The sequence below is a fragment of the Lycium ferocissimum genome, unplaced genomic scaffold (genome assembly GCF_029784015.1).
Source record: "Lycium ferocissimum isolate CSIRO_LF1 unplaced genomic scaffold, AGI_CSIRO_Lferr_CH_V1 ctg3053, whole genome shotgun sequence".
In the NCBI taxonomy this organism is placed as follows: Eukaryota; Viridiplantae; Streptophyta; class Magnoliopsida; order Solanales; family Solanaceae; genus Lycium; species Lycium ferocissimum.
In genome coordinates, this window is record NW_026725336.1 from 9201 (window position 1) to 36785 (window position 27585).

At 34.4% G+C, this 27585-nt stretch overlaps 2 protein-coding genes across 2 annotated transcripts; one reads left to right on the forward strand and one right to left on the reverse strand.

Annotated features, from left to right (window-relative positions):
* The first annotated feature begins 3368 nt into the window (after window positions 1-3368).
* On the forward strand, window positions 3369-6178 carry LOC132043922 (GTP-binding protein SAR2). Its single transcript, XM_059434387.1, has 3 exons — window positions 3369-3638; window positions 4876-5007; window positions 5654-6178. The coding sequence occupies exons 1-3, from the start codon at window positions 3510-3512 to the stop codon at window positions 5972-5974; spliced, it is 582 nt and encodes a 193-aa protein (XP_059290370.1). The 5' UTR covers window positions 3369-3509; the 3' UTR covers window positions 5975-6178.
* Window positions 6179-8319: 2141 nt separating this feature from the next.
* LOC132043923 (calmodulin-binding transcription activator 5-like) lies at window positions 8320-19909 on the reverse strand. Its single transcript, XM_059434388.1, has 13 exons — window positions 19496-19909; window positions 17270-17395; window positions 16877-16992; window positions 15185-15273; window positions 14973-15018; window positions 14185-14347; window positions 13722-13841; window positions 13555-13616; window positions 12342-12737; window positions 11169-11866; window positions 9697-10240; window positions 8940-9245; window positions 8320-8837 (listed from the first exon to the last, which is right to left on the reverse strand). Exons 1-13 carry the CDS (start codon window positions 19557-19559, stop codon window positions 8793-8795), a joined length of 2775 nt encoding a protein of 924 aa, XP_059290371.1. The 5' UTR covers window positions 19560-19909; the 3' UTR covers window positions 8320-8792.
* Between the last annotated feature and the right edge of the window lie 7676 nt (window positions 19910-27585).

Sequence of the window (27585 nt, forward strand, 5' to 3'; positions counted from 1 at the left end):
AATGAATACGAGTATGGTGTTCAAAACGGTTCGTATATGAGCCGCGCTTCACTCATCTATATAAGTATGATTAACCTATATGCATCACGTTCGTGTGGTACGAATGAACACAAAACATATATGTGTTTTGATTTTAAATATGTTAATACCATGTAAGTTATGGGCCATGTATATGCAAAACTGTGGTCTGACGGACTAATTCCCAAGTAAAGATCATTTTAACTGTGTGCGAGCACGAAATAGGGTTGACCACGGGTAAGCACTATGAAGAGAATGTTAACTATGAATTTCTATATGTGCCGTTGTGCCTCATTCTTGCTCATGCTTTACATACTCGGTACAATATCCCATGACGTCCTTCTCTTTGGACGCTGTTGTGCGCCACCCAGGAGACCAAACCGCGTAGCTAGCGAGAGTTACGGAAGTCATAGGTGCTATTTTGTATACATACTAACGGGACTCGGGTCTACAAGGGTGCAGGGACACGTATGTGTGGGTAAGTAATAGTGGGTAAATGAAACCTATGTATATTATTATTATTTTGATACTTGGCCTACGTTATATCGTTTACGAAAGTCTTTTCCGACTGAGAAATCTAAAACGAGGTTAAGCGATTAGGAATGAGGGGTGCTCGGTGGTCCTCGGGTACCGTCGCGGCCCGTGTTTTGACATACCCACCTCGCTATAGCGGGTGCACCCTTTGGGGGGTGCCCACGGTTTGTATTGTTTTGAAACTTGTTGGTATGTTTGGTTTGTGTTTCGATTGTAAACCACGTTATGGACGCACCTATGATCTCGGAATTGGAATTAACCATTTTGTGAATGTTGCAAATTTTTGTTGGTGTCTGGTACCCGTACCTTATAATCAAAAAATGATATATTTGCTCTAAAACTTTGGTGTTTTTAAAACTTCATAGGTTTGTATTGTTTTGAAACTTGTTGGTATGTTTGGTTTGGTATTACAAGGTGAATTAACCATTTTGTGAATGTTGCAAATTAGCCTTATAATTAACTTTTTTCAAGGGTCTATTCGTAATCGAGTCATATTACAAGGGTATTCAGTGTAATTAGCCTTAGTAATTAACTTTTAGGATTAACTATACTAAACATCCCTATAATATAAATTAGTTTTTGGATACATCTTCTGTATTGTAAAATCAAACACTTACACCCCTTATATTATAGAAATCCTACACTTACACCCACATGAGGTTTATCCGTAACTAAGTATATTAAAATATAATCATTAAAAGATAAGTAAAATTATAATAAAAAGCTTTGATGTATTTATCTTATATTAGTTTTTTACACAAGTAAAAATATTTGTTAAAATTCTCTGTTCAGGTCTTTGATTAAAAATGAGAAAAATATTTTATGAAATATGATCCTTTGAAACTTTTAAGTAGAAAATAAACAAAATTACTTAATAAGATATATCAACTATTAGTAATAACTTTCTTGCATGTTTCATGCATTTTGTTAAAAAAAAAAAAAAAAAAAACATGTAGTATTTTTTAGAACTCATAAATAGGAAATAAACACAAATTAATTAATAATGGTTATTAATAATAGTTCATATATCTTTTTTAGTTAAGTTTAATTTATTTTTTAATAATTATATTTTGATATGCTTAGTTACGGCTATACCATGAGATGTAAGCGTATAATTTTTATGATATAAGGGTGTCAGTATTTAATTTTAAAATATAGGTGGTTTATACAAAATTGAATCATATCATAGGGGTGTACTTTATTGCATGCCACTTGTTTTAATTAACACTTAGATATTTATGATCCACACATAAAGTTAAAAAACCACTTTTTCATATTTTATCGTCTGTATTGTACAATAACTATTATGTCACTTGCTTTTATACAGCCAACCAACTACTGAAAAATGTTTCAGAAAATGATTTTACTAGGTATTTCTCCATAACAAATATGTCAAAAGAGAAAAAGAAAAAGAAAATTCCAGTTTCCAAATTGATGGATGGCTTGAGAGTATATAAATCTAGGTTACGTTAGTGCAATTTTTCTGCATCATCTTGTAGTATGATTAAACTTCGTTGATTCTCTTTGGTTGGCAAGTTTCAATCAGCTCCAATTTAACTGCATAGCAAGATTTGAATTTTGGCAATTTTTCTTTTACTGAATGGGTCTTTATTTTTTCAATTTTAAGTAGGCGTTTGGCCATAGAAAAGAAATATTTTTTCACTTTATTTGAAATTTTTGAAGTTGAAGTTGTGTTTGGTTATAGTTCTGCAAATAATATTTGATTGATTAGATGTACTTTTCCTGAACAAATATGAAATTTGATTTATACCCCTCAATTTCAAAAACTAGCAAAACCACCCAACTCGACTAATTTATCCGGATTTGTCATCCTTATTATTTTCTTGCTCTATCCAAACCACATTCTTTAACTCTAATCATTATTATTTTATGTAATATATAAAAATCACATCTGTTAACTCTAATGCTTTTTTTTTTTTTTTCAAACTGAACAACTTCCAAACAATGTCAAGTCTATTTTCTATGAAGTATAGAATATTGAGTAATGGGTAGTACAGCATGCAACATTTTGATTGCTAATATAAATGGGATCACTTTTATGAAAACAAAAAATTTAGGGTAAAAGTTGAAAAAGAAAAATAAATGTCGCTCAAAATTGAAAATGAAATAAGATTTTAGATGTTTTTCCAATTTCAAATATAACTTTAAGTTGTATTTGAAATTTTTATAACCAAAGCTGATTTTCAAATAAAATAAAATAAAAATCGTAAAAAAGTGAATAATTCTCGTGGCCAAATAAGTGCTAATAAGTACTCCCTCCGTCTCATAATAAGTGTCACCTTAGCAAAAAACAAGCATATTAAGAAATCAATAATGCAATGTGAAGTTTACTAAATTACCCCTATATAATAAAAATAATTTATTTTTTTCCTTGATTAGAACATGCACAAGTAGTAATCCTTTTGACATTAGGAATTCAATAATACAAAGTTACTATGTGACCTTTCCAATCACCATTTAGATGTTACTTTAACTTATCATTTTTGTCTAAGGGTAAACTTGAAAAAATTTAGTCAATTTATGTCTTAATTTTTTAAGATGATACTTATTATGGGATAAATTTTTTTTGCCAAGGTGACACTCATGGGACGCTAAGAGTATCTTCTTATGTAGTTGTGGTATCGGTAAAAAATGAAAAAGAAAAAGAAATTGGGTAAGCACACTTACGATGACATGGAGTTCCCAATGGAGATGGCTAGCACTCTTCCAATGACGCGCAGCACCCAATAGTATCTCTCCACGTCAGCAACAAAACGTGAACCGGCCAATTCGAGTCACCATCTTTCTTAACTCTCCAACACTTGTCTTCATAATGCAACTGGTTCCGCCCTTAACCAGTCAACTTCATCCACCTCTATAAATAAGTCTCACCACAGAAACTGAGACTCAACATTCAAAATTATTCCTCAAACTTGATCAATTTTTAGGAAGAAAGTATGTTTCTGTTGGATTGGTTTTATGGAGTGTTGGCATCACTAGGGTTGTGGCAGAAGGATGCAAAGATATTGTTTTTAGGGCTTGATAATGCTGGCAAAACCACTTTGCTTCATATGTTGAAAGATGAGGTGAGGTTCCTTTTCTCCTCCTTTATTTGTTTCCTTTTTATCATCTAAATTCAAGGAACAACTGCTAAAACAGAACATATTACAAGTAAATGACTATGTAGGTGATACTCCCTCCATTTCAATTTGTTTGTCTGACTTGACACAGACTTCTAAGAAAGCAAAAAAGGCTTTTAAATCTTGTGGTTATAAACATGTCGTGTGGAAAGTTGGAATCAAAGTGTCGCCGAAAAAGTAAAGAGAATTTCTTTTTTAAAATGAACTAAAAAGGAAAGTAAAACAAACAAAATGCGGAGGAGTATTAACTTGGCATAACCCTAGTTGTTACATCAGCTACCTGTTTGTCAAGGTCCTTTTAATATGCTTATAGAGACTTATCTATGAGTTTTTAAGGAATTTTTTATTTTATTTTATAGAACCTTTATTATGCCTAAACAGTCAAAGATTAGTACCATTAAAATCAAATGGGTCTTAATAGATGGAAACAAATCTCTACTTTTACAAAACCCCTTATTTGTTTTACTCCCTCTGTCCCAATTCATGTGGCTTCGAGTATAGTTATTGAAGTTATTTCTTGACTTGTTGGGGCGTTTTGCTATGCTTAGCAGATATTACATCATCATTTATGTCATCGCGTATTTGTTTATTTTATATTCACGCCAGAAAGTTCCAGAGCGCTTCAAACCAAGGAAGACTCTATGCACAGCTCTCGAATACAAAACATCTGAGGGTCAAAATTAGTGACAGAGAATCTTCAACTTTTTTGAAATAAAATTTACATATTTAGAAGCTGCATAAAAAGTAGTATAAGTCACAAATCACAATAATTAACAACTCAAGATATTTAGAAAGTATTTGAGAAAATTATGATGAAAGAAAATATCCTTTGATCGTCTAAATACGTACATAGTAACTAAGACAAACAAATTGAAACGGGGGAGTAAATGACAAACTATTTACCAACTCTGGAATGGAATGAATACAGAAGACTCATATAGCTGACCTCAACTAGCTTCAAATGGAGTATATTATTGATATGTTTGTGTACATTTGGAGTTGATTTTAGTAATGTGTTTTGAGTACATGGTGTTTATTGATGGAGATAGTAAATGTATTTTATGCTTAAGACTTAAGAGGTTGAATTATTGAAACCAATTCAAATGTTTTGTTGGTATTACCATTTTGCTCAATAAGGGTGGTGACTTATTTCTTACTACATTCCATGTTAAAATTGATGCAGAGATTGGTGCAGCATCAACCTACACAATACCCCACATCAGAGGAGTTGAGCATAGGGCAAATTAAGTTCAAGGCTTTTGATTTAGGAGGACACCAGATTGCTAGAAGAGTCTGGAGAGACTACTATGCCAAGGTGAATAATTATATGATTAAGAGCAGCTGTTTACTCATGCCAAAACGGGCTACTTGCAATTAGGGCTTGCAAAATGGTTACAAAAAACCATTTATCCACTAACAAAATGGATATCCAGATGGATTATCCATATTATCAATAACCATTTGTCAGCTTGTCAATTTTCATGAGTTATTGTTGTCTGGGAGTCTAAGCTTATTTTGGCTTTTAGCTTGTGTTTTCACTTGACTATCGTGAAGCCATGGATATCCATATTATCCGTCGGTTAACCCATTTTTTATCCGTGTTAAATAGGGGCACGCGGATATTTTATCCATTTTTTGTTTAATCCGTTTTCAACTCGCCCATATCTGATCCAACCCGGCCGTCTGCCACTCCTACTTGCAACTTATGCATTATGTAAAAATTTCTAGTTGCATATCCACATTAATCATATTGGACAAACATCTTTTTTTGGGCTTATGGAGGATGGTGCAAGTTGTGACATTTTGGCTGTAATCAGGTCAAGTCTGTGCATCATCAACTTCATGTTTTTTTGGGAAATCACTATTGACATGAATGCTATGCAAGTCTGTCGTAACTACTTTCAAAATTCACATTTCCCCTACTCTATAGCTGCTTGACAAGCAAGTTTTCTCGTTTGCAGGTGGATGCTGTTGTTTATCTTGTTGATGCATATGACCGAGAGAGGTTTCCAGAGTCAAAAAAGGAATTGGATGGGCTTCTGTCAGATGAGTCGTTGGCAAATGTTCCATTTCTCATTTTGGGAAACAAGATTGATATACCATATGCTGCTTCAGAAGACGAGCTGCGTTATCACTTGGGCCTAACTGGTGTGACCACTGGCAAAGGTAACGTCAACCTCGCTGGTACAAATGTCCGTCCAATTGAGGTGTTTATGTGCAGCATTGTGCGCAAGATGGGATATGGTGAGGGCTTCAAGTGGATGTCTCAATATATCAAGTAGGAGAGTTTACCACAAAGGACATCTTGGCAAAATTTCATCTCTTTGATCCCAAGCATTTGGATAAAAAAACTATAGTTTTGCACTAGCTTCTTTCTAGTTATAGTTTATTCTACTTTCCGTGTATTTGTGGATCTAATATCTGTATATAGTATAATGGGCTTAGCAGAGAAAAAATTAATGGTAAAACTGGCAGTCTTACTAGTATCTTTCCATTTTTTGTCTTCATTTCTGGGGTAAATTTAATCAGGCGTTGTCACCACTTTTTGAGGGTAAATATTTTACTCATTTAATTTCCTTAACTACCTTGGCAAAATGCATCAGGCAGATAGCCCCTGCGTTTATGGAAAAGTCCCTCCGTTCAGTTTTTATTCGTCACGTTTTGCTTCTTGTGAGTCAATTTGACTAATTTTCAGAGCTAAATTGAATTAGAGGTTAATTAAGTATTTTAAAATTAAAATTTAGATGTTCAAAAATTATCTTTGAAAATACTATAAGTTGCAATTCTTCTCATATTAATATGAGAAAAATATATCATAAAATATTGGTCTAAGTTCAGATAGTTTGACTCTCGAGAAGCGAAACGTTACAAGTAAAAGTGAAAGGTGGAGTAGTAAATAAGAGGCTATTTATAGCACTTCAACGCATGCTCACTCGATTATTTTATAACTAAAGCTTCCAGTGCCTTAAAATTACCAATATCAATAACTAGTTTTCAGCCTAAGGATCTCAATTAATTAATCCTTCATCATCCTTCTTGACATCAAGAAAAATATTTGTTTACACTAGAAGTTTATAGTTTTGTAGTTATTATTGTATTTCTATCTCTGAAATCCCTTTTACCTTCCATAACAATTTCCTAGGTATAAGTCGTTTCAGCAGAGTAGATGTCATGCATGCTTATTGTTGTTGTTGCGCTAGTAACCTCCAGGTGAACATTAATTTGCTTTTCTGATATTTAACGCAACCGAAAAGTTAAGACCTTCAAATTTTAGAGCTCCTATTAGTGATTTATAATGGCTATATATATCAGGCACTTAAACAATATATAGTTGGGGTTAATCTGGGCTTGATGGGGGTAGACACTTCAAATATAATGGATTTAATTCCTCATATTTCGTATTACACTCCAAATATTAAAACATATTGTCCAAATAATAATATGAATAATGTAAGTGAATGATTTCTTCAAATCTAATTACATGAATGTAATTAAAGATCCAAATTCATCTTGATCAGGTAATCTTGTTGGTTTTCACATGACGAGTCCGTCTTATTTGCCCGAGTACATTGGGATGGCAATGGGGTCAAGTCCCCTGCTAAGGTTTGCCCTGCCCTGCCCCGTTGAGCCCCCCATTCATTTCCTGGGAATTCTTCGGAAAAGGAAAATTTGTACCTAGTATTTTAATGTACATGCAGTGACTCAATTTCCAACAGTATCTTAATCACTTACAAAGAATATTGGAATCGGCCAGCTTTCACATGGATGACTTCAATTTTACCTAGGATGGGAGGAAGATGAGACTTTTTAATTTCTATTTTCTTCCACTTCATTTTGGTAGAGTACTTCACTGACCCTAATGTCACCAGGTTCCCATCTTGGTGGAGGGTGAGTACAATTACTTGGTTCAACCGAACTCAACGTTTTCGACATCAACCCAACTTAACGTTTTCTATATGAAATATAGATGTCATTTAATTTTAGCCCACATAGATTACTTCATAGTATGACATTACAGTGCAACCATTATTAGTGTTTCCCTACTGAGACTAAGATTAAGGTAATGCTTGAATTCTGACAGCTTTTGGGAGGTGACTGTTACAAGAAAACTAAGCAGTTCCTAATTATTGTCAAATTACATGCTATTAAATTTAAAGATACAAAGCTCTAATTAACGTAACAGCCGAACCCGAGAACATTTTGTTCCCGAAAATTCCCAATTTTAGCTAACTTCTGCAACTAGAATTGCAGCAAAAGATTAATTATCCAAAGCTTTCATCTGCCCTTCCACCTGCCTTGCGCCCCTGCCCCATTTGATGTTTTGAAAATAACAGTTTTGACCCTTCCTGCCCCGCCCCGCACAGCCCCGTTTAACATTTGGCCTGCCCTGTCCTGTCCCGCCCTTGCCATCCCTAATGCCCAAACAAATCCAAGACCATTAAGTTTATGCCAATTTCTTGGGTTTGTTGGACTTAAAGTTTTTCTCCATAAGTTTCAAGCTTTCATTGAAAGCAAACCAAGATTCAAGGCATCCAAACTCAAAACTATTTATTGTGCCATTGAATCCAAAATCATTGTTCATGACTATCTTCGAGGAGTTTGTCATGCTCACACGAACTCGACTATGTGGTCACTTATGGTCCATGCCCCATTTGATCACAAGGATAGTCAAAGCATCTATTCATTACATATCATGAAATTAATACTGCAATAATTGGACATCTTAGTCAGACAGATGCTCACCGAGAGCAAGCTTAACCTCCCCTAGCCACAGATACAACATGTCGCTTTTACTCTTAACAGGAAACTGCGAGTGCCAACCCACACTTTTCTAAAACACTTGGACGGTCGAAGCTGAGATGATAACACAATCTACCAATTTACAAGATCTCTACCAATGTACAAATTGATATGCAAAATAAGCACACGTAACCTATTTTTCTCAGTAGCTACGACCAGGCAACTCTTTCGTTCTATAGGAATCACGTTTGTGGAAGGGGCATATCACAATACTTTTTTGGAGAGGGGTTGTTTGCCTGGGTAACTGATAATACCACTGCAGCTCCAAATATTTCAGTGAAATATGTCTTTGTTATCTTGTTAACCCATCAGGATATCAGGATTGATAAGCCTGTCGTATTCCAGCTGCAAAAAGAGCAAATATGGTAAATGTCAAGTGATGAATAACATCTTGAAGTTTGTCACCCCGAATTATCAAAAAAAGAAAAAAAGAAAGAGCTCCCTTACAGTAGCATTATTATGTTCCAACTTCATCCTCCTATAATCTTCTTGTGCCCGCTTTGATCGAAACATGGCCTGAACTCGTACAACAGACCTTTCAACACGCTCTTCAGCTTGTTTCCTACTGGCTCGGAAGAAGTCCTCCTCCACATCACCATCAGGCTTGAAATCAACTTCTTGACTAGATTGAACCTGAAGACCACGAAATCCTTTTCTCTTCAAACGCCATCGCAAGACAGCCTTTTCAAGCACCCCAACAGACCAAACTATCTTGCGATACTGCCTTCGGACTTGGAAACCACGGAACACAGCCTGCATAAACCAGAGGTGGGTTCAACTATTTAAATTCGTCCAGTCTTCTTAACAAAATTATTTACCTTATCCACACCCCCCCCCCCCCCCGGGGGGAAAAAAAGGGACCAGTCTACAGTAACAGCACCAAGCAGTGTCAAGAGGATAGCATCAAGTAGCATATTGAAAAGAAAGAGCATCCTTTGCAGGTTAATTGCAATATACGAGATTTGAGGAAATCAACGTGGAGACAAAAAGGTATAATCTCTTCTGCCAATTCATGAACACAATGCCCACCTCATGTCCTCATTTCAGTGAGCACATCAATTGAAAATTAAGAAAAATGGAACACAGTACTAACTTGGATCAACCAGACAAGAAACAGTTTAAACTTCAGATCTTTTGATGGAAGAGGTGGCTGGAACTATTCAGCCAGACTTATGAGAAAGAAACAGAAAATGGGGCTACTTACTTGAATTTGGATCGCATGACGCCGCATGTTAAGAAAATCTCTCCGCATTTTCCAAGTTCGGAACCTATATTGGATTCGTGCAGCAGCTGCCAATTTTTTACGGGACTCATAATTGCGGAAAGCATGCTGAATCTTCATAGCAGCAACTATATTACGTGCTTCTATCTCTGGATTTGAAGACTCAACAGCTTTGGTCTGCACTTTGAATGAATGTTCTCTGAATGCAGTCTGTATACGTGCAGCGGCATCAGCAGCAGTACGATAAGCTGCCAAAGTATCCTTTAGATACAGCTCCTCCTCTGTGAAGTTTCCAGGGTTTATAGGTTCAGTAGTGGTCTGCAGTGAACCACTAACATTTCCAGCCAAGGTCATGTCCTCAAAGTGTGCAACTAAACCCTTCTCTGCAAGATAAGCTCCCAAACCTTCGAAACCATTTTTAGATGCAAGATCAGCAGCAGTGCATCCACCAGGATTCTCTGAATTGGGGTCTGTCACCAAATTTGGTTTTGCACCAGCGGCTAGAAGGGTTGCTACCATTTTTTCCCTGATAGTCAAAACTCCTAAAATTAAGCAACCAATATGCAAAAATTTGTAATATTAAAAAATAAATTTGCCCTAGAATGTCTTCATGTCCTTAAAAAAAAAATTCTCTTTTTGGATGGTGGAGGAGGGAGGAAGGGGGTGGAGCGTCGATCAGACATTTGGTGGACAGCAGTAAAAACATACTTAAATCAGCAGAAGCTCCATGTTATATTTTTCAACCACTGCTATTTTTGTTTTTTTGAAATTCGTAACTATTTCAACCAGTGTTCTTAAAAGTGAAAGTGCAAAAAAAGTGACAACCTCCATGGGATTTGAAGCAAAAAGCAAGAAGTAAAACGCACATTTTTTTCTATGCTATAGTAAAGGTGCAATTAACGGAAATTAAACAATGATAAACATACATGAATTTAGTACTATAATAATCAAATTGCAACTAAATAGCTAATTTCAACATATAGTACAACAACATACCCAGTTGAATCCCACAATGTGGGGTCTGGGGAGGGTAAAGTGTACGTAGACCTTACCCCACCTTGGAAGGTAGGGAGGCTGTTTCCGAAAGACCCTCGGCTCAAAAGAAAACAAGGAAAACAAGGGAAAAGAGTCAGATGCAGCAAATCAAAACAACGTGAAAATAAGAAATAGCAAGAGCAACGAAGTCATGATAAAACCTATATTAGTAAAAGCCTATATTAGTCCAACTCCTCAGAAGTTGAGATTAAAAAAACTGCCCATTTTCAGTTGGATCACTTTGGGTGTCATTATTTGAAGTGAACATTTTTTATTTTTATTTTTTTGCACATGGCTTCACTTGTGAAGCGGTAACCCCTCACTTCACATCGCTTCGTCGCTTGTTGGCTTTTAATAACACTATTTTAAACAATGAAACAATAATGATTTCAAAATTCTTCAGCTGCAGTAAGGATTACCTTCCATAATGCGCAGCCCAGTGAAGAGCTGTCCAACCATCCTTGTCCCGGTAATCCAATGATAAGCCTGACCAGGAAAATGGATATACAGCCCAAGTATAACCTAGGATAGCACACAAATGGATAACTCCTTGACCTTGCTCATCCCGCTCTGAGGTCTTACACCCATGAATAACTCTTTCCAACAGCCATTCATGAAATTTGGTTTGCAAAGACAGCTCGAACAAGCAGTCTTTTGCATGTAGGAAAGGGACTTTCCTGTCTTCAATTGATTTGATCAAATATGCCCAATTATCAGTAATGTGGGCACATTTTCGAACAAAGTTCTTTGCGTTTTTCAGAGAATCTTGGTGTACTTTACTGGAAAAAATGCTTAGGCTCTTGGATGTAGAGAAGAGCAAATGAGCTAGCCTCATTTGAACTCTAAATTCATCCCAATTAGACTGGTCCTCCAGAGGAGCTGTCCATTTAGGTGCTGAAGGAGCTCGAAACTCAAAGGTCATGACTTGACTGATCGGTGTGCTACCGTCAAAACTCAAATATAGATTTACCAGTCCAGGGGCTTGAGCTGAAATTACACAACGATATACTCCAGACTGCACAAATTCTGCAGGAAAACAAGCATCTGCACATACGCAGAGCAAATTTGACTTTGACAGTTGTGATTGTCCTCCTGGAAAATGCCCAATCACTAAGATCTGCAATGATTAAGACAAAATATAAATGTTGAGATCATAGATGAAAAAGAAGGCGCACATCTTGGAACTCTCACCTCCAAGCAGAAATTGGCACTGTAAATCTAAAAGTTTATAGGAGTGAATTTTCTCTCTGATAAATTTAGTGCGCCGAATTCACAAAAGCAATCATTAGCAAAAGCATGCAAAGCTGAATTAAGTTATTTGTTTATTTAATTACTTTTTGATAAGAAAGCTAGGTCTTGATTGTCACCTGAAATGTTACCTTATGTTATGTCAAACCAGGACATGTCTAATGAAGTACTAATATTCCGTTAATACAATGAGATTGATAAATTAGCTTTTTTTCATAAATGAATGCAAATAGGACTTTTTTAATCAAAAAATGGGAATGGCGCATTCCTTCTCTCTTATCATGAGAGAAGGCTTTATTCTTGTGAATTGATACTATTATAGCAAGGCTTTGACATAAAAGAACCTTTGTTTCTTCACTTGAAAGAGCCCAAGAAGGAGATATTTCTGTTATGTTGAATATCTGCTGCATTACATATGATTGATCAACAGTTACTGAAGATTCAGGAGTCATCATCTCATCTGTAGATCCCGCAGAATCAGTGATGAAGTAGTTGATCCACCGTCCAAAACTGTCTTGAGTTTGGAGACCATCCTTGTTCAGACTATCAAAGGAATCACCTGCACCCACTGTCATTACTCCAGATTCATTCTTCTGAAGATTTGAAGTCATCTGGTCATCCCCGGAACGGAAGGACGTGTCATTTGAAGGATTAAAATTTACAGTATCACTTCCAGCCACTTGGCCAACAAAACTTTCTAAAGATGCTATAGGTCCTCTCGACACAGATAAAGAGCCATCCTGCAAATCACCATTATCAGTAGCCATACAAAAGAAAATGAAAAAACTAATAATCACACGGAATCCAATTAAATATTGAAGGAGTTGAATTATTTAATGGAAGAACTTGATAATTGAAAGGACACACTTAAAGCAGAAGTTACAGGTTAGGTCAATAAGATAGAAATGATGTAAAAGCCAATCTTTTTTCTGAAGGCTTTTGCCACCAAGATCCTTAAAAGGTATACGGAATGATACAAGCATATCAACACACTTATACAGACACAAACAGAGACACGAACACAGACACATTATATGGGTGTGTGAATCTATCTAATAATGACCATTGCGTGGTATGAGCAACGAAAAACACACATACTTATTATATGATTATATCACTGTAGAAACTTTGGGGACTCAAAACTGAGTCCAAATTTTAATTCATCCTAAACTAAAAGGTTAATCATGGTTGTCCGTTGGAGTAATGTAAAAGTAACTTGGGAATATCAAAATCTGCAGAACACGGAGAAGATAGCTCACGGACTTCAACAGTTGAAGTTATTTAAAAAGAAAAAAAAATGTTTGAGAACAAAAAAAGGGCAGCCCGGTGAATGAGGATTGATGTAGCCAACCCCAACTAGCTTGGGACTGAGGCGCAGTCGTTGTTCTGCTATTTTACCCTTCAAGACTCTTCTTATTGCCTACTACTAAACAAAAAATTAGGGCCTCACATTAATTTCATTAAACTTAATCCTGTAGCAGCAAAAGATGAGCTAGAGAAAAGCTCGATGGTGGTGAATTGTACAAGTGAATCAAGCCGCATACTAGAACCGCTTACATTGAGGCTGTAACCATTAACTTCAAATTGACTCTGTTGCCCGACTGAAGCTCTTCCTCCCACTGTACATGGTTACAAAAGGGAAGATGATCAATCAATGAATTAGGTCAATGATCAAATAACTTCTCACAGGCTACACGTGCGAATTCTACTATAATCCACGGTACCTTCTTGAGTTGTAACTGGCTTGTTAGGATCGTTGGGTGCCAAAAGCTCATCCCACTCAAGTGTATTAATCTCAAGAAGTCTCTGCTCATGAGATTTAGCGGTCATATCCCTGTTAGGCTCTGCAATGAGTAGAAGACATGACTTAACCCACCCGATTCTAAAGGGGAGAATAGGTTTTAACTTATTAGGACATTACAAGATTACAGCACGTCCAAGATCTAATAGCATAAGTAGGTTACTATCTTGTTGCATGATATATTATTAGAAGTTCCTAAAAATAAAAATACCCCATTATCTTCAAGAGTAATATTCTGTTATTTTATTTATGCAGTGACTACCTATACATAAGGATTAAACATGTTGCTTACATCTCCATTCATAGATGGCTCAGTTCAGGCAGTTGAGATTCTATTAAATAAAATACCAATAACATATTATTTCTAGAAAGCCAATTTGCGGTACCTAAATGTGCATGTTGGCTGGCGCCGTACGCCCGTTCATCCACGGAATTACATTCTTCTGATAAAACCCAACCAGATGGGTTGGATGGATCTGAACTGGAATTAGAATTAACTGGAGTGGCTGAAGAACACTTGGCAACAGAGGTTGCTGAAGAGCCCTGTGTCTGCACAGTAGACATAGACAGCAATTATATTAAACCACTGATGTAATTTATAGCTACTTAAAAAGGGATTTATTCCAGTAGAGGTAAAATCCTTTTACTTTGCGGATAAAGTAAATAGTCTTATTAATAATGGGAAAATCTCCCGTATACAAGCAATATATCAAAAAGTAGAGGATCTACAAGATAATATCATTCTCTATGAATGACATCCAATCTTAAATACAAACTGAAACTTCATGAGGGCACCAAAAAGAAGCAAGGAATGAGATGTTATTTCCCAAGTATGCATATATGTTCTCTATCCCTTTTCAAAGCTGTTATATTGGTGAAGCGTTGTCCAAACAGTTCGATAGCAGTGCCGGTATATGTAATAGTATTTGCTACACATCAATTCAGATGGCCAGACAACTTGACATTCTTCTAAATATGAAATAGTAGAACCTAAGAACTTGATGGTCTATATCCCAAAAATATAGAAGTATATGAATGATAGTTATTTCACAGGAAGTCTAAACGAGGACAACAAGAAACTAGAACATGCAGATACGAATAAGTATTGATGAAGGACTTTGTTTTATCATACGTGATATGTATTGAAGAAGTTACCAAGATAAAGGAAACAAACCTCCTGAGTTTCGCGATAATGAACAAGGACTATGTGTTCAAGAGACCTGATACAAGCATAGCAATGGACAAAATCAAACTCAAAGGATATAGGTTGTTTCATGTAAGTGGATCATGTCTCAAATGATTTATCATTGTTGCTAATTGAAATGAAAAACAAAGAGGAACCCTCTTATCAGCTTGGTGCTAGCAGCAATTAAATGTATTTCATACTTGTCAAGTAGCCAATAACATCTCCGGACAAAGGTCGGGCGATCTTCTCCATGTGCATAGTATACATGAATTCGTTCGTCATTACCAACCTGCAGTAAGAAATAAAATGAATCTGACCAGCACAAAAAAGATTGCAAATCTCAACTCAAGATCTTGATCTTGATCTTGAAGATACGTATCTTCTGGAAGAGACCAAATCATCTCAATTTCAAATGGAGAAGAGGCATAAGACATGGATGGGAAGAGTACAAAATTGAAACAAAAAGCTCATCTTTGCTTTTCAGGGGAGACATTCTATTGCATGCATTGAGCAAGAAGACTAACAATTTTTATGCATCAAACTATAAAAGAAAATACACTTGCAAATTGCAAATATAAAACACCCCACAGTTCTGGTGTAGGAGTGACAAAAGAAACATAGTATGGAAGAATGAAGGGAAAAAAACTAAAATTAATGGTAAAGTGTTCTTAAAAAATGATTAATGTGAAAGACGAGTTATCCAAAGGTTCCGCAGAAAGCAAGTTAGATATTAACAATTAAAACTAGACATGTGCAGTTTTAAAATGACTCTAAACCCTAAAGCAAATAGGATACTAGAAACTCTCTTTAGCTAGATGAATGCAGATTGATAATTTGCTAATTGGATTTGGCCATTTTGAATCTAGCTAGGCCTTCACAGTCATCTTCAGACATAGCAGAAAAACAGAAGCATATCAGTATCTACAGGTGATACTAGAGTTGGTCTTAGTTCCCTGAGTTTTTTGGCAAAACAATTGTTTGGTTATGCGATTTTGGGCATTGGTTAATCCTTTATGCATAATTAGCTCCAACAATATTGATCATAGCCATTCTAGCTTGTTCCTGAATGAGCTCCAGATATTTCAGCTGATAGATGGGTTTATACTGTGCTTTCTTAGTGGTTCGTGCCATGTCTAACCACCTTCAGTCATGTAGCAGCAGTAGATGAATAATTGACAGACCACCGCAAAACTCGTCGCATGGTCAACTACTGTGCAATTAGAAGTTCCTCAGATTCTGTGTTTCAGTGTGACAGTAAGCTCTCACCTGTCAAGGATGACGCATTATAGGAGAGATGTTCATCTATTAACATTGTCTTCCATCGATTATGCTTGAGCGTGTATTTCAAATTATTCAATGCCGTCTGCTACATGCATTAATCAGCCTCAGCAAGTCCGCACCTTGAGTCCGAATCCAAATGACAACAAGAGGTGTTTGACTGAATATTCACCTATACAAACTTTTACCTCCCTTATCTTATGTCACTTAAAGCTCGTGCATAGCATGTGATAGGCGACATTTTTTTCTCAGTAAGTAGCTGTATGACAAAGGTTGCTAACCTTGTACAGGGGGAAAAACTAATGTTAACAAAAGTAGAGCTGTACATTCAGCAAAAGTAAGTGGCATACAAGATGTCTACGATGAAGCCACATAGATAAAGTGGAACGGAGTTTTTCTGATTATCTTAAATTCAAGTGTTCAATTACATCAATTGTACTTGTACACGAAAAAGAAGGCAAAGAGATTTCAAATCAGAAACTATAACCAAAAAGGCAGAAACCGGAAATATAGCAGAAACGCAATGAGGAGCAACTGTCCATTGGATAAATAACAAGCAAGGTAGCAAACAATAATGGAAAGTATTGACACACTCGGGATCATTTGACACTCACTTTTAAGTGTTCATGAGCTTCTTTTACAGTTTTCCCATCCTTTTTCTTCTTCCAGTTATGACCATCTTTGCGGAAATTCCTGAGCATCTTACGATCGAACAACACGATGGTGCCACCTGTTGTATTGGAACACGAGAACATTACATAAATCAATAGAATCTATCCTGTCCAAGGAGTTTAGTTTACTGATACCTTTTTTAATAAGTAAGTGTTTTTTATTGGTTTAATAAGTTAATGTTATAACTCACAAGTAATCCTAAGCACTAAGTTTGTGCTGGGTATGACTTCGTTTGGTCCATTTCCTTTCATATTAAACTCATATGCACAAAACAAGAAAGAAATCATAGCAAGACAAAGACCATAACGACGCATTCATGCTTAGAGTGGACTTACTTGTTGGCAAGTTTACAGGCTTGACAAAGATGTTGAAGTACTTGTAGTTGCACAATATCGCATGGATCTCATTTGGTCGGAACCACCTCATCTTCGCTTCTTCCATTATACTGGGAATATCCAAATCTGTGCATGCAATAGAGAGTATCACTTTTAATCAGCAAGGATGATTCAAAAAAGAAAGTCAACAAAAAGTGAAATTTACAAGCAATTGCAGAAAGGTCAGAGGCAAATTCTGATATGAACTTAGCAGTGCTGTGCCTCTACACTATGAGTTCGTACATCCATCTAATCATTTTAAGATCAAGGGACCTTTTTTGGCCATCACTTCATTCTCATTTTTCAGGAATCCAGGAGCTTGTGTTTTATTTCCATGATGATCTGGCTTCCTAATTATCATAAAGGGAAAGAAAAGTTCTGGGTACACTCACATTTAATTAATAATTTGTTAGAAACACTTTCACACTTGATTATACTTCACTCACCAAATTGGCCAAGGAAACAACATTTACTTTGTTCTGGTTTCTGAGTATTTCACCACACTAAGTCTTGTTCGTTTGATTTATGGAACTTGACCAAGCAATTAGATAAAAAGAAAGATTTGGATGAACATACATTCAGCCAATCCTTCCACAAGATAATCTAAAGTACTTTAAAAGTCAAGATAAATCCAATTTATCGAAAAGAAGTTAAAATCCAAAAATAGAGATAAATAGCAAGTGTTCTTAGCATGTTTTGGCCTACTTCCCTTGATCTCGCACGTAGAGACACATTAACTGTACAAAAAAAATAAAAAAATCAATAGTTGCAGTGCTTTCCATCACACAATGACCTTTTCACTATCCTCAACTACGGATATGGATTTTAGAGTAATAAAGTAATTTCCCTATTTTTTCTGCAGTTCAGGGATTGTCACAAATCAATTACTATAAGTTGCAGGCCAGCTCTTGTGCAAAGCAACATGTTTTTCTAATAGCCATGCAAAGCCACATGTATCTTCATGTCTAACTTAATAAAAGGACATTGTTTGAATTTATGAAAATCATAGTAAAACATATGTTGTTCTCATGCACTTGTCATTTTATGGTGGATAAAGCCCCCAAGAGCTTGGCCTATAGGGCAATGAAATGAGATAAAAACCATGGGAGATTAGAGTTCATATCCCAACAGAGGGAAACAAGTGGTTTCTTCTCATTTGGCTAAGTCTCGATGGACAGCGTTACCCAATATCTGTGTTGGTTAAAGGTAAAATGTGGCCGGCGAAATGGTCGAAGTATGCAGAAGTTGGTCCCGACACCACCATTATCCAAAAACTGGTCGATAAAATTGGTATTCAGGATAATTTATCATGTTGATATATTTTAACCAGCCCACCAAGTTACCCAAGTGCTCTTCTGCCCTTGGTCCTCAGACCTCAATCTCATTCCACGGTTTACTCAAAATCAAGGAACTCCTTGTTACTTTGATAAGAACTGTCTTATTATAATCTACATTAAGAGGCTAATCACGTGGCGGAGAGATTTCATGAAACTAAAATATGGAACAGCAGAAACTTCTTCAAGCGTCATTTTTTTCAGGATAGATTGAAGAAATGTGAATGACAACTTACAGCATATTAACCATTGTAATGAATACTAGGAAACCAATTAGTCGCTTAGACATATCACTAATTTTCATACACAAAATTGATATTATTACTCCACCTACGTTGAGTCAATCCCTATTCCATATAAGGGAATGTTGTGGTAGGTTAACCAGTGAAAAGGTAAAATTATTGCATCTTAACTTTGTTTTGGATTAACTCTTAGTTGTTGTTGTGATAATATTCCAACAAACTTTATATGTCATACTTCCAGGGATTTCTCTAAGCATTAAGCCTTACATGTTCCTACCTTAATTGGCCTAACTGGTAAAGTCGTGGCCATGTGACCGGGAGGTCACGGGGTTCGAGCCGTGGGAAACAACCTCTTCCAGAAATGCAGGGTCACGTACAATAGACCCTGGTGGTCCGTAGCCCCGTACCCCACGCATAGCGGGAGCTTAGTGCACCAAGCTCTCCTTTTTTTACTTTTAGCATTAAGTCTTACATGTTCCTACCTTAATCTTTTTGGTACCTAATTCAAAGTTAACCCCTAAATTGCAGTGAACTTCTCTTCTTTCAGAATTACACAACCATGCATTTCTTGCATAAAACTAGCAAAAAATCAAAGTAACAGATAGTAATACCTTGCAGAGTGTGAAAACCATGAATATCCTTCCCAACAAGTTGTCCTGCTCTGCTGCTTTCCATATTGTAACAAACTTAAAACCCCCACCAAACCAATCATCCAAATTCACAATCTTTACTCCAAGAACCAACAAAGCTAATTCTTGAAAATAATAAAGCTTTGTGAATGATCAGTCAAAACCCAGATATGCTGCTTTTCATAACATAACAAACTTCAAGAACCTACCAAAATCATACAAAGTTGGAATCTTACTTGAAGAATAAAAAACTTATCAAAACCCCAGTGACTTTTATGAGCTAATTCTTGAAAAAAAGATGAAGCTTTTGTAAAATGAACAGTCAAAACCCAATTTTATTAGTTTAGATAGGAAAGGCACACATCAATGGCAAGTGTCAATATAATATTGGAGTAAAAATTAGTCTAGTTTTAAATACATTTAATATGGATGGAATTGTATGGGTAATGGGGACAAAATATGGGTCGGGTCAAGAAATGTACATATCATTCGTACAGACGATCCGAGAAAAGAAGCTGACACGCAAATTATATCCGGGTACATGTGGGACCCGGGGTAGGACTTTTCTTGTGATTTTCCACTCTTCTTCTTTTTTCTTTCGAGTGAGCTAGTATATCCCATTTATTAAACGGAAAGAGGTCAAAAATATCCGCCAATGAACAAAAATACCCTCCGTTCATACTTTAGTTCAACGATGCCCTTAAACCATATGAAATTGAACAAAAATACTCCTACTGTTATTTAATTGGGTCAAAAATGCACTTTTTCTAATAAATATATTATTTCTTTTCTTTTTAAGCATATTATTTTTATAAAAATATTATTTTTAAAGAAACCTTTTCTTGTTCTTTTCTTTTAAAACCTCTTTACCTAATAAAAAAGAAGGAGATAGTTTCTTTTCTTCTTAATCTCATTTTATCAATTAAAATAAAATTACTCATATGCTTTTTAGCTGATAATATATATCATATATATATAAGATCATAGTAATCACATAATTAATTTTCATTTAGATAACGATAAAATTCTTTTTTTCTAATAAAATCGAAAATATTTTTATTTTTTAATCTTTTTCGAATTGAAGTAGGATAAGCATTTGCTGATGTAATTCTTGGTTTTAAAGTTAAAATGAAAAAAGGTCAACAATAACTCCATTGACAATATCTTAAAGATATTTTGTGATTTGAAGCAATGTCATAAATTTTCTTGTTTTATGGCATTATGATTGTTGTATTTAACTTTAAAACCAAGGATTATATCAGCAAATGCTTATCCTACTTCAATTCGGAAAGATTAAGAAATAATTTTACTTATGCATAAATATTTACTTATGCATAAATATTTCTTTGGATATTGGTTTGTTATATTAAAAGTTAAAAAATATTATATACTTCTTAAAATTAATTTATTTACAATTAAATTAAAATATTATTTATTTTAAAAAAATATTATATACAAATTATATAAAAACTTGTTTGGATGGTTTTGTTAGGAAAGGAAAGTTTGGGATGGTAGAATGTCGCTAGATAGTCACCCATGTTTTAGGGGAATGATAAGGGTAATTGTCGAATATTTCAACTTTTTATTCATTAAAATTATATTTTGTTATTTCTATCTTTAAACCAACCCAACCCATGTCACCGATTTAGACCTAATTAAAATAATAAATAGATTTTATCTGATAGATAGACAGAATACTTTTTACGAAACATGGATACCATGTATTAAAGCATAAACAAAAAACCTAAACTTTCTCTATAAATTTGGTAAAAAGTACGTTTCTAAAGGTGTGAGTTCTTGGACATAACCAAACGTCGTACTAATTTTATATATGAATAATTTATTCCTGAACACAAACTATCTACAATTACAACGCGGTTAATAAAATATTATAAGTATGCGTATGGTGGACAACTTTTTATTTTTATTCATTATTAAGATGTTTAACTCTAAGTAGTCGTTTTTGGCCATGAAAACCAAATATTTTTCATTTTATTTGAAAGGTTTTTTGAAGATGGAGTTGTATATTAAAAGTTAAAAAATATTATATACTTCTTAAAATTAATTTATTTACAATTAAATTAAAATATTTGATTTAAAAAAAATATTATATACAAATTATATAAAAACAGTTTAGAAAACAAGGTTTTGGGGAATGATAAAGGGTAATATTGTCATTTCAAATTTGTAAATACTACTTGAATAAAAATAAGTTGTATTTGGAATTGCGGGTTTTAAATTTGCAAACCAAACGTGTACTAATTTTATACATGAATAATTTTTTCAAATAAAGTGAAATAATACAGTTTGTTTGGCCATGAAAACCAAATTTTTCATTTTATTTGAAATTTTGAAGATGGAAAAAAGTGAGAATATTTGATTGTTTGAATGTATTGAAAGTGAAAACAAGGTTTTAGGTATTTTTCAAATTTCAAATACAACTTCAAGTTGTATTTGGAATTTTCATGGCCAAACATTAATTTTCAAATAAAGTGAAATAATTTTCAGGAAAAAAAAGTGAAAAATTCTCATGGCCAAACGGGTCCTAAGATGTCTCTTTACTAGCTACCAAACATGGTATAAGTTAATGCAAAAATTAATACATGAATAACTTGTAAACTTGTCTCTTGTCCAGCTACCAAACGACCCTAAGGTTTTTGTATGCTACGAGTTGTCCTAACAAATTTTTTTCCCAGAAGTTGGACAAATATTAATTATAAATTTGTTGATTTTGTTCTAGCTAGTTTGGTTGTTGAAGTTTGCAAGAATTTTCAAAGAAGTTGCGGAAACCTCTGTTCGTTGTCCAAACTCCCCAAACTACTGCAAAATAACGGGTATAAAATTGGGTATCAAACCTTTTTGTCTTCCCATGGTTTCATCCCATATAAAATCAAGTATAATATAGCTTCTTTTGATATTTTGGTCTAAATTGGACATAAGACATGGGTTGAGTTGGATTAAATGAGTTTCTATGAGTTAAATAAGTTTATTACCAAAAAAAAAAAAATAGAGTTTTAATGTGACATGGCATGCCACTTAGGAGAAGAGGATTTTGTGGTGTTTAGTTATATTCTAAGGAAAATAATGATAGTTGAGTGATATCCTGGTCCTAAAAGAAATAAAAGTGATTTTAGGAGGCAATTCCTAAAACATGGGTGACCATTTAGGGAATTAACTCTAGAATGTATGCAAATCTTACTACTACCTCGTGGAGATAGAGAGGTTGTTTCTGAAAGACACTTAGCTCAAGTGCAGCAAATCAGAGTAGTTATGAAAAAATAAATACGACAGTGAAGAAAACATGGCAACTAATAAGGAAAGCAGTACAAAGCATTCAGAAAAAAGACAGTATCAACAACGAAATGGTGCGATAAATGAAACACAATAAACAACAGATGGTGACAGACATGAAAAGCAAGAAACTATATGAATAAGGCTAATACTATGACATACACAGTGCTCCTGACTATCACCAAGCCTAATCCCGTCGAAAAGCGAGCCAACGCTTAACGACCTATTAACCTTCTACCCTAATCTATGACCTCCATACCTTCTCATTTAGGTTCATGTCCTCGGTAAGCTGAAGTCGCACCATGTCCTGTACAATCACCTCTCTCAATACTTCTTCGACCTACATCCACCTCTCCACAAACCCACTATATCCAACCTCTCACACCTCCTTATTGGGGCACCTTCGCATCTGCTCTTCACATGCCCAAACAATCTCAGACTCGCTTCTGTCAGCTAATTTAAATACAATGTTTGTTTTAATTGTTACTTAAATTTTATTATATCATAACGTTAAATCCATAACGAAAGGTTCAATTTTATATAACAACCTATTTGGTGTGATCGCATTATATTGTTACCTTTTCTTCTTCTCATTTCTCGTTGCTTATTATCTAATAATCTTATTTTATCATTTACTCTATCTTTTTATGATAGCTTTACCTCATACCCTATTTCTTGCGACAGGTTTGAGTATCTGTATGTATAATATATTATCCCTAAATTTGGATACATCATCGTAGTTGTGGTGCAGAAAAACAAATTATTATTTTTTTTTAAAAAAGTAAAAAACAAAAGAAATGGAAAATGTGCTTGATGGATCTATGCAATTCGTGATTATAATGTGCTTAGCTTAACTCCTTGCGAGGTCAGTGGTCCAATGAAACCGCATCCATATGTTTGTACGCTAATGTGGAAACGCTAATGTGGAAGAGACGTCTTCAATAGACACAATCAACCCCACCTAAAACATGGAGATAAATCTTTGTTCAATTAGGGTATGTTTGGAATGAAAGCAAATATTTCTCACGGAAAATATTTTCTTAGAAAATAAGTGATTTTTTCTTATTTTTTGGTATTGATAAGTATGCAGACAAAATTAGCCTAAAAATATCTTGTATAGTCTAAGCAAACACTATGAGGATGCATGAGGTGGCTGGTAGGAGTGAGTGGTGGGGCTATGAGAGTGGGGGCAGAGGTGGGTGTATTGGAGGGTGTGGAGGAGATAATTAATGTGAGATATATTTATGAAACTCGTTTTCCTACTTCTATCAAAGGATGTCATATTTTTCATTTTTAAGAAATTTATTTTTCGTAAGAAAATATATTTTTCAATAATTTTGACCAACCAAACATGAGAAAAGTGGGAAAACAATTTCCGGAAAATGTTTTCCTCCATGCCAAAAACAACCTAAATGTTAATTCCTTTTCTATGAATGGACAAAAAATCAATTCTCGCACAAGAGTTTTTCTTTCATTCCAAAGATGGATCTGGAGACTTAAATTAGTGCAAATTATTACATCTAATGGAGTATTGCATATTTACTAATGATTATAAATATGTTTGCTTAATAAATTAACTTTTTTATGTATGTAGATATTGTTAAAGAGAGTAGGCCAAATACATTGACAACCCTTTGTGGTCGTCAAGATTTTTCACTTGAACACCTTAACTAAATCTTGTTTCATTTAGACACCTAAGGTAGGGCCCAACCGTGCCATTTAGACACTTTTCGCTGACTCAGTCAAATATGTAAAGAGGTTGTAACACACTCGCCGATGATGTGGCAAAATAGCCAATTAACTGATTACGTGTGGCATTTAGGCAGAATTTTCAAGGAGGAGGAAGGATCGGTGGGGAAGAAGATGAGGTGGGGGTGGGGGGGGGGGAGGGTCACCGGAGAAGAAGACGAGCAGGGGATGGGTGATTTTTTTAAAAAATCAACATTCATTTTTTATTTTGATTTTATACAATGTTCTCAGAGAATGGTGGCGGTCTTCATTTTTTTTTTCCCGGTGGAACAAGATAGCAATGGTGGAATGTTTGTTAATGGTAGAATATTAAGTGGAGAAGAAAGAGAAAAGAATAAAGATGAGAAGAAGAAGAAGAAGGAGGAAATAAAAAAATAAAAAACTGTTTTTTAGCCTTCCCACGCCTGCTTTGTGTAAACATCACATAACTTGCCAAGTCAGCGAAAAATGTCTAAATGATATAATTAGATCCTACTTTAGGTGTCTAAATGAAACATGATCTAATTGAGATGTCTAAATGAAAAATTTTGACGACTATAAAGGGCTATCTATGGGTTTGGCCAAGAGAGTAACTACTTTTGCACTTTGCCTTTACTATCAAAGTGCATTTGACTACCTTTAACTTTCCTTCTTCCTATTGTCAAAAACCTACAACCACAACTTTTTTGAACAAGTACTCTTCCCCCCTTTCCATATACAAATGGCCGTTAGGCCTTGAAAATTGTGAAATTTGAAAAAAAGTAATTTTGTTTTTAAAATGGAATTTGAAAATTGAAGTTGCGTTTGGTCATGAATGTATATTTGAATTGTTTTTGAATTTTTCTGAGTGAAAAAAGTGAAAATAATTTTTTGTTGTTTTTTAAAATTCGAAAAATTCTAGAATTACATTTAAAGTTGAATTTCGAAATTTTATAGCCAAACATAATTCTCGAAATTCAACTCCAAAATAAAAAAAAAAAATTATTCATGATCAAGCGACACAAGTTTTTTTACAATGGTAGAGGCATAAATATGACATGGTGTGTGAAGGAGTATTTAATTGATATTAAAATAGAGGACCCACCACTTTATGCTCCTCATTCTCCTCTTTTTCTTCCTATTCAGTTTTCTCTCTCCTCTTTTCTCTTTTTTTTCATCAATTTTAGGTGTCGTTTGACCATAAATATAAAAAAAAATTCACTTTTTTTTTTGGAATTTTGGAGTTGGAGTTGGAGTTGTGTGTTTGACCATAATTTTTGAAATTGTAGTTTTTGGTGAAATGTAGTTGTAAAAAAGTGAAAAAATAATATTTTTTTTTGAAAAAATAGGTTTTTTGAGTTTTTGGTATTCGGGAATCTTCAAGTTGTATTCGGGAATTTTCATGGCCAAACGCTGATTCCAGAAAAAAGTAAAAAAAAATTCCGGAAAAAAGTGAATAATTTTTATGGACAAATAGCACCTTAAAACCAATTCTACTATATGCTAATCAAAATTCTTTAAGTTATTCATCCATTTCATTATTCAGTTTTTCAATTTCTTTTAAAAATTCAGTTAAACTCCGAACAAGCTTAAATGAAAATAATTGGCACTTTTAAAAAAGTTGATAATGTAAAAACTCATAACCAAAAATGAATTTAAGATACTTCTGAAAGTAAAAAACACCTTGGGAAATTTATCAGACTTTCTTTTTTCTTTTTCTTTTTCTTTTGGTATATATTCAATTCAAAGTTGCTACATTCTGCACCCAATAAATCCAAATTTCAAGTGCCATCGAAGTACCTTGACTCGAGGGGTGTGAAAAAACTTGTTTAACCTATAAACTAAACCAGCAAAGTCTTCAAATACAACATTTTTGGCCTCCCGCGTCTTTCACATAAAAATACTGAAATATACTTAAAAATGTAATTTTAATAAGACCTTATGTCCTTATTGGGTTATCGGTTTAACCGTTAATAAAAATTTAAAAAACGAAAATTGAATTGGTAGTCTAATTAAAAAAAATTGCAAAATCGTTTAAAAATTATTGACCCAATAACTCGATATCCATAAATCAATAACATTTTTTTGATTCAGTTTATCGGTTAAACTAATTTTTTTTCACACCCCTAGATTCATTGTCTACTTTGATGATACTTAGAATTTTGAATTTTTTGAATGCGAAATGTAGCAACTTTGAATTGAATATATACCAAAGTATCCTAAATTCATTTTAGTTATCAATTTTTAAATTAAAAACTTTTTTCAAGTACCAATTATTTTCTTTTAAGTTTGTTCGGCGTTTAAATGAATTTGTAAGAAAAATTAAAAAATTGAATAATAAAACTGAAGAATATCTTAACGAATTTTGATTAATAAAATTAATTTTAAAATTGATTAAAAAAAAAAAAAATTAGAAAAAAGGGGAAAGAGGAGAGAGAAAACGGAAGAGAAAGAAAAAGACACGAAAAGAAGAAAGGGATGAGCATCCGGAGGACAAAGTGATGGATCCCCCATTTTAATTTCAATTAAATACTTCCTCACACACCACCTCATACTTACACATCTACGGCATTGTAAAATGTTTCATAAAGGACCAATGGGAGGGACCCTTGAGAATTGGCTTTCACGTTGAAAGTAGGATTGCTACCTACTCTCACATTCATGTATCTATGGGACAGGACACTACTAAAGTCAAATTTATAATATTGTCATTTAAGTCATAGTCAATTTTATGGACTTTAGTGATCATCCTCCTTTTGTTAAAAAGCTAGCTACCACAGTGACAATTTTTTAACCTATTGGAAGCCATAAAAGTAACTTTGGTCATTTACTTTCTTTATTTAATGGCCAAAGGTGCAAATATACCTCCAGTTTTGCGATTTAAGGAGATATATTCCCGTTAAAAAAGTGATATATATATCCTTGCTGTTAAAAAATGGTGCAAATATATGATACGATCCGGCTTGTGGAAGACACGGATTCAACAACAAATACGCGGAAACTAAAGATAGATTAGAAATCAAAGATGAGAAGTGAAGAAATTGGAATGATAAATAGAAAGATAGAGTAAGACC